The following is a 10,576-nucleotide window of genomic DNA, read 5'->3' as shown; positions in this document are numbered from 1 at the left end:
TTCATCGGCGAAGAGTCAATACGTTGTTTTTATGCTCACGGGTTCATTTCATTGTTGAATCGATCTGGCTAAACAATTAGTGTCCCCAGCTGTCATTTAAAAGTATCAAACTCAATAATTGTCAAAGCCATTTTTGTAAAATTGGCCAAAGTTGGCCATGATAGCCAAAAACGGCCTATTGGCTATATCTCAAAAACGGTGCGGAATTTTGCTTTTGTTATTGAGGCGAATTTTTGGCTCAAGCTAAGATAAAAACTTTTAAGAATAAAAAAAACGAGAAAAATTGGTTTTTGAGGTGTAAAAAGCCAGATTTTAACATGATATTTTGATTCTTCGGAAATTGAAAAATGAACCTATTTTCGTGGTAGGATTTTACGATTTCAACGCGTTGATCCATTGTTGATGTTGACATGGTTAAATTTGCCAAAGACTGAAGCCTCCAAATGACATATCAGTTTGACAGTTCTGGTCAGCGTTCATGCTGTCCCTATTGGAAAACTTTCTGCGTCCCTGTTGAAACACCCTTTATATGCTTTGATTTTGCTGATATTTATTTTCTGTTGTAATACATTCTTTTTTTTCGATTAAATGAACGCATGAAACATAAATAAAACTAAACTGAATATCTTACAGTTACAATAAAATTTGCATTGAAAAAATCGCCATTTTAACAATGAAATTTGATATTTTTCATGTCCTGTTTGAACCATTTAACATAGTTGCTAATGACCATGAAAGCGACATAGGTTTTAAAACCATTTGCTCCATGAATTCTTTTCAAGTGTTGCAATTCATTGCGGTCAATTTCAAATTCAATAAAAACGAAAGAATTTGTACACCGTCACAGATGAGATAAAAGCTATAAAAAGAACAGTTAACAGGTTGATCAAAGTGTTTGCGGGAGTTTCCAACTGAAAAGACTCACTCAATTGCTTCGTCCATAAAATTGAAATAGTAATTTCGACTAAATTAAACTGAACTGCGCACTCGAACACGATTCATTGCACATTTTAAACTTTATTTATTTTGAACAGCCTAATATTAATTCTACGAAATAATGCTAATACGAAAATAATCTCAAAAATCAAATGATATCAACATATATTGTGCTTTATTGCATTAAAAAATAGTTTTGACATGTGGCTGGAATTTCTTATGTCGTCTATTCATCGACTGAAGACCATGTGATTTTGGTAGTAATCCAATGCACCTCGCCAATTGATTTGAAGCCATGTTTGCCAAACAGTGATCGGGATGGTGTATTGTTTTTAAATATACCGGCATAGATATCATGGCCCATTTCAGCGATCTTTTTGGACACATATCTAGTTACCAGTCCGCCGTATCCTTTTCCATAATATTTTTCATCTGTTTGTAAAGCTGCAAATATAATCGGTGATAATTTCATGGCAAATTTTGTAGATTTTTATATTCATTTCTTCAAAGTCTTACCTCCGAGCAAACCAGTTGAAAGCCTAGAATGAAAAATAACACATTGATTGAGAAATTTTTTTTTAATTTTTATACATTAAATAAATAGAGAAAATAATAATTTAGCTACCGGAAAAGCCAGGCCACCAAATTACCATCTTCAGTGAATGCTCCGATGTTTGTATTGTAATTGGCCATTCTTTGAAGAAATGGAAGTGAATTTGAATTCCGATGCGGCCAAACGGAGTTTGCTTTCTCAATATCATGGAGTTCCGTGATTGGTCGCAATTCAATGCCATCGGGCGGCCTGAATATTATTTTAAAATCATTCGTTGAAAATTTATTCACTAATTCTTTTTCGTTTCATACTTTAGAAAACATAGCTTCAACAACATACTGTGTATCGAATTTCAGCGCCTCTTCTTTTGGCAAGTAATATAGTAACGTCGTGTCATTCATAATAATTTCAACCTTTGCTCGTTCCAGAGCATCTTTGATAACCGATCGAAGTTCAGATCGTACGCTTAAAAAGGTGTAGCCTTTTGAGTAGTCTAGCAGCTGTAGCAAACGAATCAATCTGTCGAACGATTCATTGAATGTGTCCGCATACGCAGTACAGCGATCCTAAAAAATTAGTTCATTCAAATCATAATCAAATGGCCCAAATCAAAGTAATCATTCACTATAGATAAAACGTTTACCGTGACAACGAATGTTCCATCGGAGAAATCTCCGTTTAAACAGAAAATCTTGACATGTTTCACATTGGGATCTTGTTCGAACCACCGAATATAGTTATCAATCGTCGTATAAGCAATATAACTCTTCGAACTATCGGAAGTGTAAAGATTTTTTAGGGTTTGTAAATCTTTTTGATCAATTTTTACTAAATGGTCTGTCATTTTTTGCACAAGCTCAAAACAAACGAACTGCACTGAACGAACGTCAATTGTACACTGTGTGTACACAAAGCGAAAATGGTATAAGTATCACTTACCACACACTCAATATTATAGCGACATCTATTATTAAAATAGCTTGTAGTAAATGCATTTATAGCATTTCCCTGTAGTCGCGATGTTTCCTATTAAATTCCCTTGTAGTACTGACACATTCATGTTTGACACTTGTTAACTACATACCACAGGGGAATTTAATAGGTAACATCGAAACTACAGTGAAATGCTATGAATGCGTTTACTACAAGCTATTTTAATAATAGATGTCGCTATAATATTGAGTGTGCATGTTTTCAAACCAAGGGGCTTATTATGTATTCGTACAAGGTCGCGTATGCGATTTTTTTTATTGTAAAATACGCGAATGCAATACGAATATGTATATTGAGTTTTTATAATGGAAGTGCGAATGCATGAAGCAACACGAACATCTGAACATCAATTTGTGAGTATATTGGACAAAATCATCAATAGAATTTTAGTTTTAAATTTCAAATCAAATCAAATACATTATGTATGGATGTTCGTTTTTGATTCACATGAAAAAAAAATCTTGGACATTGGTGACCTATCATAAATATTCAGTACTAAGATGCGAATACATTCGCAAAATGAATTCGTAAGAGATAAATTCCCCTAGCGTCCAACCGGTCAATGTATGCACGTATGCACGCATATGCACATGCACTTATAGAGAATTATATTGTGTATCTGCTGCTACTCCATTTCATTGAACGTAATTTGAACTGCTTCATATGTTCTCTCATTCCAATCAAAGTGAACGTTGTTCACATTACGTATGCGGTATAAAAGTGTCTCTGTATTAACAAGAGCTATTGAGATAGTAATATTGTTGAAATTATTCCATCCATATTTATCACGGACAGCGAAAAACAGCAAAACAATATAACTTGTTTGGAAAATCTCGTGATAAGATTCGTAGTATCATTAAAATTGCATTGCTTGTCAAGAAATAGACAAGAAAAACGTGTAAAATTGTTCAAAATAGAAAATCGTTTTTTATTTGAAGAATTCCAAAGTTCAACCGGATCATGAACTTGAAAAATAAGCTAAAATTGGAGCTAGAGATTATCAGATTTGGGATATAGCCGGAGAGCGCATACACCTATGTAAATCATACACATCTGCATGCACTCTCCGACTATACATGCGACGACGTTGCGCTAATTACGGCATTAGCCGAATAAGTCGCGACGTCATGCGCATCCACTCAGTCACAACACAACCTTCAACCAAAGAACAATGAATAAAGAGTATATATCCAAACACATCAAACAACTGTGTTTATTACATCAATATATCATGCTCCTTCCATCACTATAGGGATAAACAGATTTTGGGGAAAGAATGTTTTTGAGAATAAACTTTTCAATTTTATAATGTATCATTTTATTCAGTTAGAATCAAAAACTGTTAGGCTTCAAAAACAAAAATTACTACTCAGTTTGTTCTAAATATATAATTTCAACCATTGAAATACACTAAACTTGTTTGTTTCTGTCGAAAAAGATTTTAAAAGAAGGTGTCTGTGTGTGCTCTAAATGCAGGCGTTTCATTGCATCAGAACATTTGTAAATATGACAAGCTGCTTTATTTGCGTAATTATTCATTTCGGAATAATTGTGGTGTTTTTTTCAGCTTGATTTTTTTCTTCACATTGCGATTGATAGAAGAAAAAAAGATATGGTGACATCACTGGCTACTTAAAATAGAGAATGGCATGTGCTATGCTACATTTTTATCTATGTTGATGAAATGAAACGGTGTATCGAAAGATTTATTTACTCATTACGCCATTTAGGAAAACAATTTTTCATTACGAATATGGATTTTGTCCGTTGTTCCACTGCTTGATTCCGTCATGCGGCGCACTAAAGAAAACGATATTCAGTCGTCATTTGAGTCAACAATTCTTCATAAACTGTACGCTGATTCACCTCTGTGCACACATACGGTTTTTTCTTTTATCTCAATTACAGTATATAGTCAACGTATTATTTCACTTTCAATTTCTTTTCTCGTATTCAGAGTCTCGCATAAAAGACAGCTATTGTTTCGAGTAAAGTCGATTTTAAGCTATTTTATTTAGTAATCGTCAAACTGTCGACATGGAACGTACTTTTTACTTTGGAGTTTTGGTTCTTCTTTGCTTGATATCGGTAAGATAAGCTTTGCGGAAATTCATTGATCAGTTTTTATTGAAACGTGATCATTATTTCTTGTGTTAATTCAGTGCATATCCAGTGCATCGATTTCATCAACCGGTACAGGCTCTGTGGTTGCAATGGACCTAGACGTGCGGCCGGTTAATGAAGATCCACTTGTGAGTTCGATAAAAGTGTCATCAGCTGCCATTCAAATTATTCGCCCGAAATCACAAGCCAACACGCCATTGGCCAAGCGGCATCTCCTTTTGCCACACAACAGCAAACCCATTTCGAATCCAAGTGCAGCCCAAGTCATTGTTACAAAATATTTTGAAGCATAATTAAGCACATTAAGTCTGTATTTGTGTTACTATTGAGAAAATAAACAGTTGCATATTTTTTGATCAAGTTTTTTGAGGTATTCGAATGAGAACGATAAAACTAATTGAATAAATGACTATTTACAGATTCGAATGCTAAGGTACTCGAAAAACAGTCACATATTTGAAAAACAAGCCAAAAAGTTCAAGGAATAGTATATTTTCAACATAAAATATAAACTAAAATTATAAGAATTTTTGATGCATAATACTCGTATACGTTTCTTCTCCATGATTTTTGATACAATCTTGCTTGGTGAATCGCCAAATCAATCAATTTTTGTATCAAGCTCTAATAATACCAAACGCTGCAGCATCATTTCGAAATATTTCAACATATTCATAATATAATTCTTTATTTAGCACGAGGTTTCAGTTCTAAATGAACGCCATCAAATACAATGAAGAATGTTTTTTTCAATTTGATTGGTATTTTTGTGTCCTTATTCGGTTCGAATGAGAAATTCAGTAGCAAATTGTACAAAATTGCTTTGGCTTCCATTAAAGCGAAACGGGATCCGATGCAGTTGCGCGGTCCGACGCCGAAGGGAACATATGCGCTTGGCAGAACGTTGTGCTTATTCTCATCATTAAAACGGTCTGGATTGAACTTTTCTGGGTCTTGATAGTATTTGGAGTCGCGATGTACGCCGATAAGTGAGAATATAACATTCGATCCTTTTTCGATGGTGAATTTTCTCTCACCGTCATCGTAAACATAGTCTTTCACACACGTGCGATCGGTTTGAATGGCAGTCGGGTATTTTCTCAGAGTTTCCGAGATCACTTGATCTAGATATTTAATCTTTTGAAGAGCATCGTAGGTAATTCGCTTTCCACCCAATTGTTCATTCACTTCGGAAATTTCCTCGTAGAGCTTTTGCTGAACATCTGCGTTGACCATAATTTCATATGCGGCAAAAGTAAGAAGGGCGGATGACGTTTCAAATCCAGCGATGAAAAACAAAAAGCATTGAGCAACTAGCTCACTGTCACTCCATTTACGAGTCACATTAGCTTTTCCCACATTCGATTCCTCGACTGTTGCAAATCCTTCTTGGATTTCATTTGATTTCTCTTCAATCTTTTGCTCCAGATGTCCATCACGCACTTGCATCAACATATTTACCATATCGGGACGATGGATATTATTTCGCTTTCGCATGGCCATCGTGTCCAAAATTATATTTTTGAATTCCATTGACAGTTTTCGATCAGAAAACTGTAAATTGAGAAGCTTTGCTACTTGCGGAAGTAGAAAATGAACTAATATTTTGAACATCTGTATAAAACCGCCAAAACGCATCATTTTCTTGGCTGTTTGGAAAAAATCATTGTTTGGTTCTGCAAATGAGTTGACTTTGATGCCAAAAGCACATGTAGCGATGACATCGTTAGCGTAGCGTGAAAAGAAGTCCTTCATTTCAATGTTGATTTTCTGTTTGTTTTCAGCCTGTTTCATGAAATGTTCCACTATTCCGTCAGCACATTCCGACACGAGCTCAAACATTAGTCGCATTTTGCTCCCGGTGAACGCTGGACTCAATGTTGCTCGCATTTGCCGCCACTTTTCCCCGTGCATCGAAATTAAACTATTACCGAATAATTCATCAATTTCTTCGGATATAATAACGCGATGGTCGCAAAAATGGTCAAAATCTTTTATGGCAAGTAGTTTATAGACCTCAGGGTCACGCACGACATACTGTCTGATGTTAAAGTCAAATGCGCCAAATATTCTATAAGTTTTCAATCAGGGAATATTTAGAAAACCAAAATGCTAAACATTAATCGAATAATGTAGTTCAATACTTACCGTTCATCTGAGAAAAAATTGTACATATTTTGACCCGATTGGAATCCGTCATATTGGCCAGAAATAAGGGTGGAAATATTTTTGAAGAAATGGAATACTCCTCTGTATTTTAAATTTCGCTCTTCAAAATACCGGGCATTCTCTGTTGACAGTTTGTAGAAAAGAAAGCCAATTATGACAATGCCTATCACGAGTAGTTCACCGAACATTTTTGCCTAAAGTAAATGAAATAAAGTACAATCTACTTAGTTTACTAACGTGAATTGATTATTCGATGAACGAATCGTCTAGCCCAAGTCTCATTATGAAAGCAATGCTTTTATTTGATACAATGCACACTCAACGTAAACAACACAGTGAAGTCAATACTAGAATTAACACTAATTGGGCTTGTTTGATACAACACACAAAAGCTGAACGTTCCTCATACCATACACAATACTATGATCGTACACAATACTATGATCGTAAGTATAGTGCTTGCACTATGAACAGTTAATTCAAAAATAGTGATGACATACTCTGCATTAATTTTTTTGTTTATAGATTGAATTTAATGAAACGAAGCTCTGCATACGCCAAAGACACGTGAACTCACAGAAAACATTGAACAATTCTGAATTGTGGATATATATTTAAAAATTCTTCTAAGAAAAAACGTTTAAGCTTCAACCTTAAGTAAGATGATAAAATGATTATACAACTCCTTAACATGGAGTCATTACAAACCAATCTACACCGTCTATCGTGAGTACTTTATTTGATATTATACACGGGCAGCTGATTGTTTGTCTAACGAGCTTTGTTCAATTATAATTGAACCAACTATAAAACTACGCATTACAATGCAGTGATGTCTCCATATTGCAATAAATTCGAAATTTTCCACGATTTTGTGCAGATACTCCGCTTCCATTTTTAGTGTAATATGTCGTGGTCATGACCTTGTCAGATAACGATCTCACCGATTAGTTCTTAACATAATATGCAAATTATTCCAAAAAGTAATGAATCAAATACATACGTCAAAAAAAGCGAAAAATTTGTTTGCGCATACCTCTGACCATATGGGTTATAAAGTGATAACACTTACGTTTACAGTATGTGCAGTACAGTTCGGTGTTTTCGATTCAACGTCTAGGAGCAAACTGAAGCTATGCTTATCATACGTTTGAAGATTGGAAGCCAAGGAATTGATTTTTGTGTTTGGAATTTTAACAGTGTAAGTAATAGCAAAGCGCGCCAATGTATATACTATAGTGTCATGGAAGTATTCAGATTTGTTTCAAAAGTGATATGGAGTAAACTCCTATACACATTCATTTATCATGTATGTAGTATAAAAAATCCTACATTTCGATGTAGATTCCAATATGAAACTATTGCAAAAAATCATTTCACTAAACGATTAATGCATTCAGAAACTAGATCGAAATATTGCCTTTTTATGGTCCGCACATTCGTTATCACCTCTTAAATATTCAATGCTTTTAATATTTTGGTAATCATGAGAAAGAAACGCGTACGAGTATGATGCATCCAAAATTCATATCATTTTAGCTTATATTTTATGTTGAAAAATCTACTATTCCTTATACTTTTTGGCTTGTTCTCCAAATATGTGATTATTTTTTGAGCGTTTAAGTATTCGAATCCGTGAAAAATTATTATTTATTCAATTAGTTCTATTCATTGTGGTTATAATTAGGCACAACATTCAAAAATGTGAGGAGAGGATTTTCGATATTTATGTTTGTTGAAAATTTACACATCAAAAGCAAGTCGGCTCTGCATGATATATTGAAGCGGTAGATTTAATTCTTCGAACCGAAATAGTTAAAGTGGATCGAATGAAAAAAAAAACAATCCTGACCTTATGTGCTTGAGAGCACCCTAGAACACTTGTATTATAAAATTCCAGAAGACTTTCACTCATGGCATATCATAGTATTATCATTGGCATCAAGCACCACACAGACAAGCACACAGTTTTGCATTAGAATATCATTCAGTTAAGTCAGCTTCATGATTTTCATCGCAATGTTGAGTACTAAGAACGATAATTTGCCTATTTTATGGCTATTTAGTTGTGTGCCTGTTTTCTATTAAATTACATGTTATTGTGAAATTCACATAAGAATTTATACGACTATAAACAAACACTAATACATATAGACGTACGTTTGACAGCTTTAGTTTATAAATACAACTGACAGCACGTGTCATTTTGTCCCGGCTTCAAATAGTATTGACAATAGATCATTTTGTATTGAATTAAATTGCCAAGTATTGTATAAATACTGAGGCCAGCATGCGCAGTTGAGTTATTACTGTTTTGATCATTCTAGTGACAATATCATCAACATGAGTTCCACTGCAGAAAATCCAACAAGTGAAATAGTATTGCCAAATTATATCCAAGCACATTTGAATCGAATCAGTGCGGAGAATGATTTCGTTGATTCTTCAGTGGATGTTCGTCAGGGGTCACAGATTGGTGATGGTTTTGCGAGCAACATTTGGAGTGTAACAATTGCTGAACGGAATAGTGATAAAAAATTGCACCTTGTTTGCAAAGTGGCACTAAACGCCGAATCAAATGAAGATGGAAAAAAATCGAAACTAATATTCAAACGCGAAGCCGATTTTTACACAAAATTGATGCCGACTTTTGTAAAATTCCAAGCAAAAAAGGGTTTATCAGACGTTGATCAATTTTTAGCGTATCCAAAATGTTACGGAACCACAATAGACGATGAAAATGGGCATTACGTAATCATTCTGGAGGATCTTCGTCCGCAAGGCTTCAAACTGTGGCCCAAAATAAAAACATCGCCAATCGAAAATGCTCGACTTGCAATGCGCGAGATTGGAAAGTTTCACGGAATTTCGATTGCGATGAAAGTTCAAAAGCCAGAGCATTTTGCTGAGTTTAAGTCGTTCACAGATATTTATAAAATTCTATTCAATTCAAAAAATGTGGAAGCTTACTTCACAAGGTCATACGATTACGCACTCAAGTCATTCAAACGTGACGATTTTAAAGCGATCATGAGCGACATAAGAAAAAACTTTCGAAAGTATTTCGATGAATGTCTGGATGAGAAATCGGCAAGCTATTTTGGAGTGATTTGCCACGGTGATTTTTGGAACAATAATATTTTGTACACCTTCAATGAGAATGTAAGTAACGTGAATATATCAGTGATTAAATCTGTTTCAACGATTTGTTTACACTTTCAAAGGGTGCCGCTGAAGACATTCGACTTCTAGACTGGCAAGTAATAAGACATGGTTCACCAGCAATCGACATAGCTGCCAACATATTTACATCCACCGATAAGTCATTGCGAGACGATGAATATGAAAATCTACTTCAACTTTACTATAATACACTATCCAAAACAGTGAAACTGTTGGGAAGCAATCCAGATGAACTGTTTACATTTGAAAATCTACAATCCGAACTGAAAAGATGCGGCATCTATGCGCTATTACTATCACCGTTATCGATTCAAGTTTCACAAGCAGATGCGAGTCAATTGGCCGAACGAGGAGATAAAAGTGGTTTAGTTGGTGGCCTTACTGAAACGGGACAACTTGAATATGAACGACGATTGAATGGTGTCTTTGAAGATGTCACAAGACTTGGCTACATCAACAAAATTCATTAAGTTTTCGCTGAGTGTTCTATATCGACAAAATAATGTACTACTCGGCTCACCGAATAATTGGATTTCACGTTATATATCGAGTGCACTGCATAGACGGTGTTTCGGCAACTAACGAATCGCTAAATCAAGCAAAATGCTACATCTATGC

General features: G+C 34.8%; 4 protein-coding genes across 5 annotated transcripts; 2 read left to right on the top strand and 2 right to left on the bottom strand.

Annotated features, from left to right (window-relative positions):
* Window positions 1-998: 998 nt before the first annotated feature.
* LOC129572779 (uncharacterized) lies at window positions 999-2,506 on the bottom strand. The gene is made up of 5 exons (XM_055452881.1): window positions 2,133-2,506; window positions 1,829-2,055; window positions 1,562-1,738; window positions 1,453-1,475; window positions 999-1,380 (listed from the first exon to the last, which is right to left on the bottom strand). The coding sequence occupies exons 1-5, from the start codon at window positions 2,331-2,333 to the stop codon at window positions 1,163-1,165; spliced, it is 846 nt and encodes a 281-aa protein (XP_055308856.1). The 5' UTR covers window positions 2,334-2,506; the 3' UTR covers window positions 999-1,162.
* A 1,270-nt stretch (window positions 2,507-3,776) lies between these two features.
* Window positions 3,777-8,649, bottom strand: LOC129572777 (probable cytochrome P450 9f2). 2 transcript variants are annotated; one of them, XM_055452878.1, is made up of 3 exons: window positions 7,848-8,649; window positions 6,755-6,969; window positions 3,777-6,677 (listed from the first exon to the last, which is right to left on the bottom strand). In XM_055452878.1, the coding sequence occupies exons 2-3, from the start codon at window positions 6,961-6,963 to the stop codon at window positions 5,294-5,296; spliced, it is 1,593 nt and encodes a 530-aa protein (XP_055308853.1). In that variant the 5' UTR covers window positions 6,964-6,969; window positions 7,848-8,649; the 3' UTR covers window positions 3,777-5,293. The 2 variants fall into 2 exon arrangements, with proteins under 2 accessions (XP_055308853.1, XP_055308854.1); XM_055452879.1 differs by having other exon boundaries at window positions 6,755-6,896; window positions 7,848-7,912.
* On the top strand, window positions 4,442-4,967 carry LOC129572780 (uncharacterized). Its single transcript, XM_055452882.1, has 2 exons — window positions 4,442-4,570; window positions 4,645-4,967. Exons 1-2 carry the CDS (start codon window positions 4,520-4,522, stop codon window positions 4,897-4,899), a joined length of 306 nt encoding a protein of 101 aa, XP_055308857.1. The 5' UTR covers window positions 4,442-4,519; the 3' UTR covers window positions 4,900-4,967.
* A 93-nt stretch (window positions 8,650-8,742) lies between the features above and the next one.
* Window positions 8,743-10,576, top strand: LOC129572778 (uncharacterized oxidoreductase dhs-27-like). Its single transcript, XM_055452880.1, has 2 exons — window positions 8,743-9,937; window positions 10,000-10,576. The coding sequence occupies exons 1-2, from the start codon at window positions 9,119-9,121 to the stop codon at window positions 10,426-10,428; spliced, it is 1,248 nt and encodes a 415-aa protein (XP_055308855.1). The 5' UTR covers window positions 8,743-9,118; the 3' UTR covers window positions 10,429-10,576.

This window comes from Sitodiplosis mosellana, unplaced genomic scaffold (assembly GCF_009176505.1).
Source record: "Sitodiplosis mosellana isolate CC-2019 unplaced genomic scaffold, AAFC_SMos_1.0 Smas_scaffold_5500, whole genome shotgun sequence".
Classification (NCBI taxonomy): domain Eukaryota; kingdom Metazoa; phylum Arthropoda; class Insecta; order Diptera; family Cecidomyiidae; genus Sitodiplosis; species Sitodiplosis mosellana.
Note: the sequence above shows the minus strand (reverse complement) of the source record. Positions and strands in the feature narration are given on the sequence as shown.

What these genes read in the sequence shown, in the direction of transcription:
- LOC129572778 (XM_055452880.1), top strand. Translation starts at nt 9,119, where the DNA reads ATGAGTTCCACTGCAGAAAATCCAACAAGTGAAATAGTATTGCCAAAT. An exon ending in TGTACACCTTCAATGAGAAT is followed by an intron (nt 9,938 to 9,999) that starts GTAAGTAACGTG and finishes ACACTTTCAAAG; the next exon opens with GGTGCCGCTGAAGACATTCG.
- LOC129572780 (XM_055452882.1), top strand. Translation starts at nt 4,520, where the DNA reads ATGGAACGTACTTTTTACTTTGGAGTTTTGGTTCTTCTTTGCTTGATA. An exon ending in TTCTTCTTTGCTTGATATCG is followed by an intron (nt 4,571 to 4,644) that starts GTAAGATAAGCT and finishes GTGTTAATTCAG; the next exon opens with TGCATATCCAGTGCATCGAT.
- LOC129572779 (XM_055452881.1), bottom strand. Translation starts at nt 2,333, where the DNA reads ATGACAGACCATTTAGTAAAAATTGATCAAAAAGATTTACAAACCCTA. An exon ending in GCGCTGAAATTCGATACACA is followed by an intron (nt 1,739 to 1,828) that starts GTATGTTGTTGA and finishes AATAATATTCAG; the next exon opens with GCCGCCCGATGGCATTGAAT. An exon ending in TTGGTGGCCTGGCTTTTCCG is followed by an intron (nt 1,476 to 1,561) that starts GTAGCTAAATTA and finishes TTTTCATTCTAG; the next exon opens with GCTTTCAACTGGTTTGCTCG.
- LOC129572777 (XM_055452878.1), bottom strand. Translation starts at nt 6,963, where the DNA reads ATGTTCGGTGAACTACTCGTGATAGGCATTGTCATAATTGGCTTTCTT. An exon ending in AATTTTTTCTCAGATGAACG is followed by an intron (nt 6,678 to 6,754) that starts GTAAGTATTGAA and finishes GAAAACTTATAG; the next exon opens with AATATTTGGCGCATTTGACT.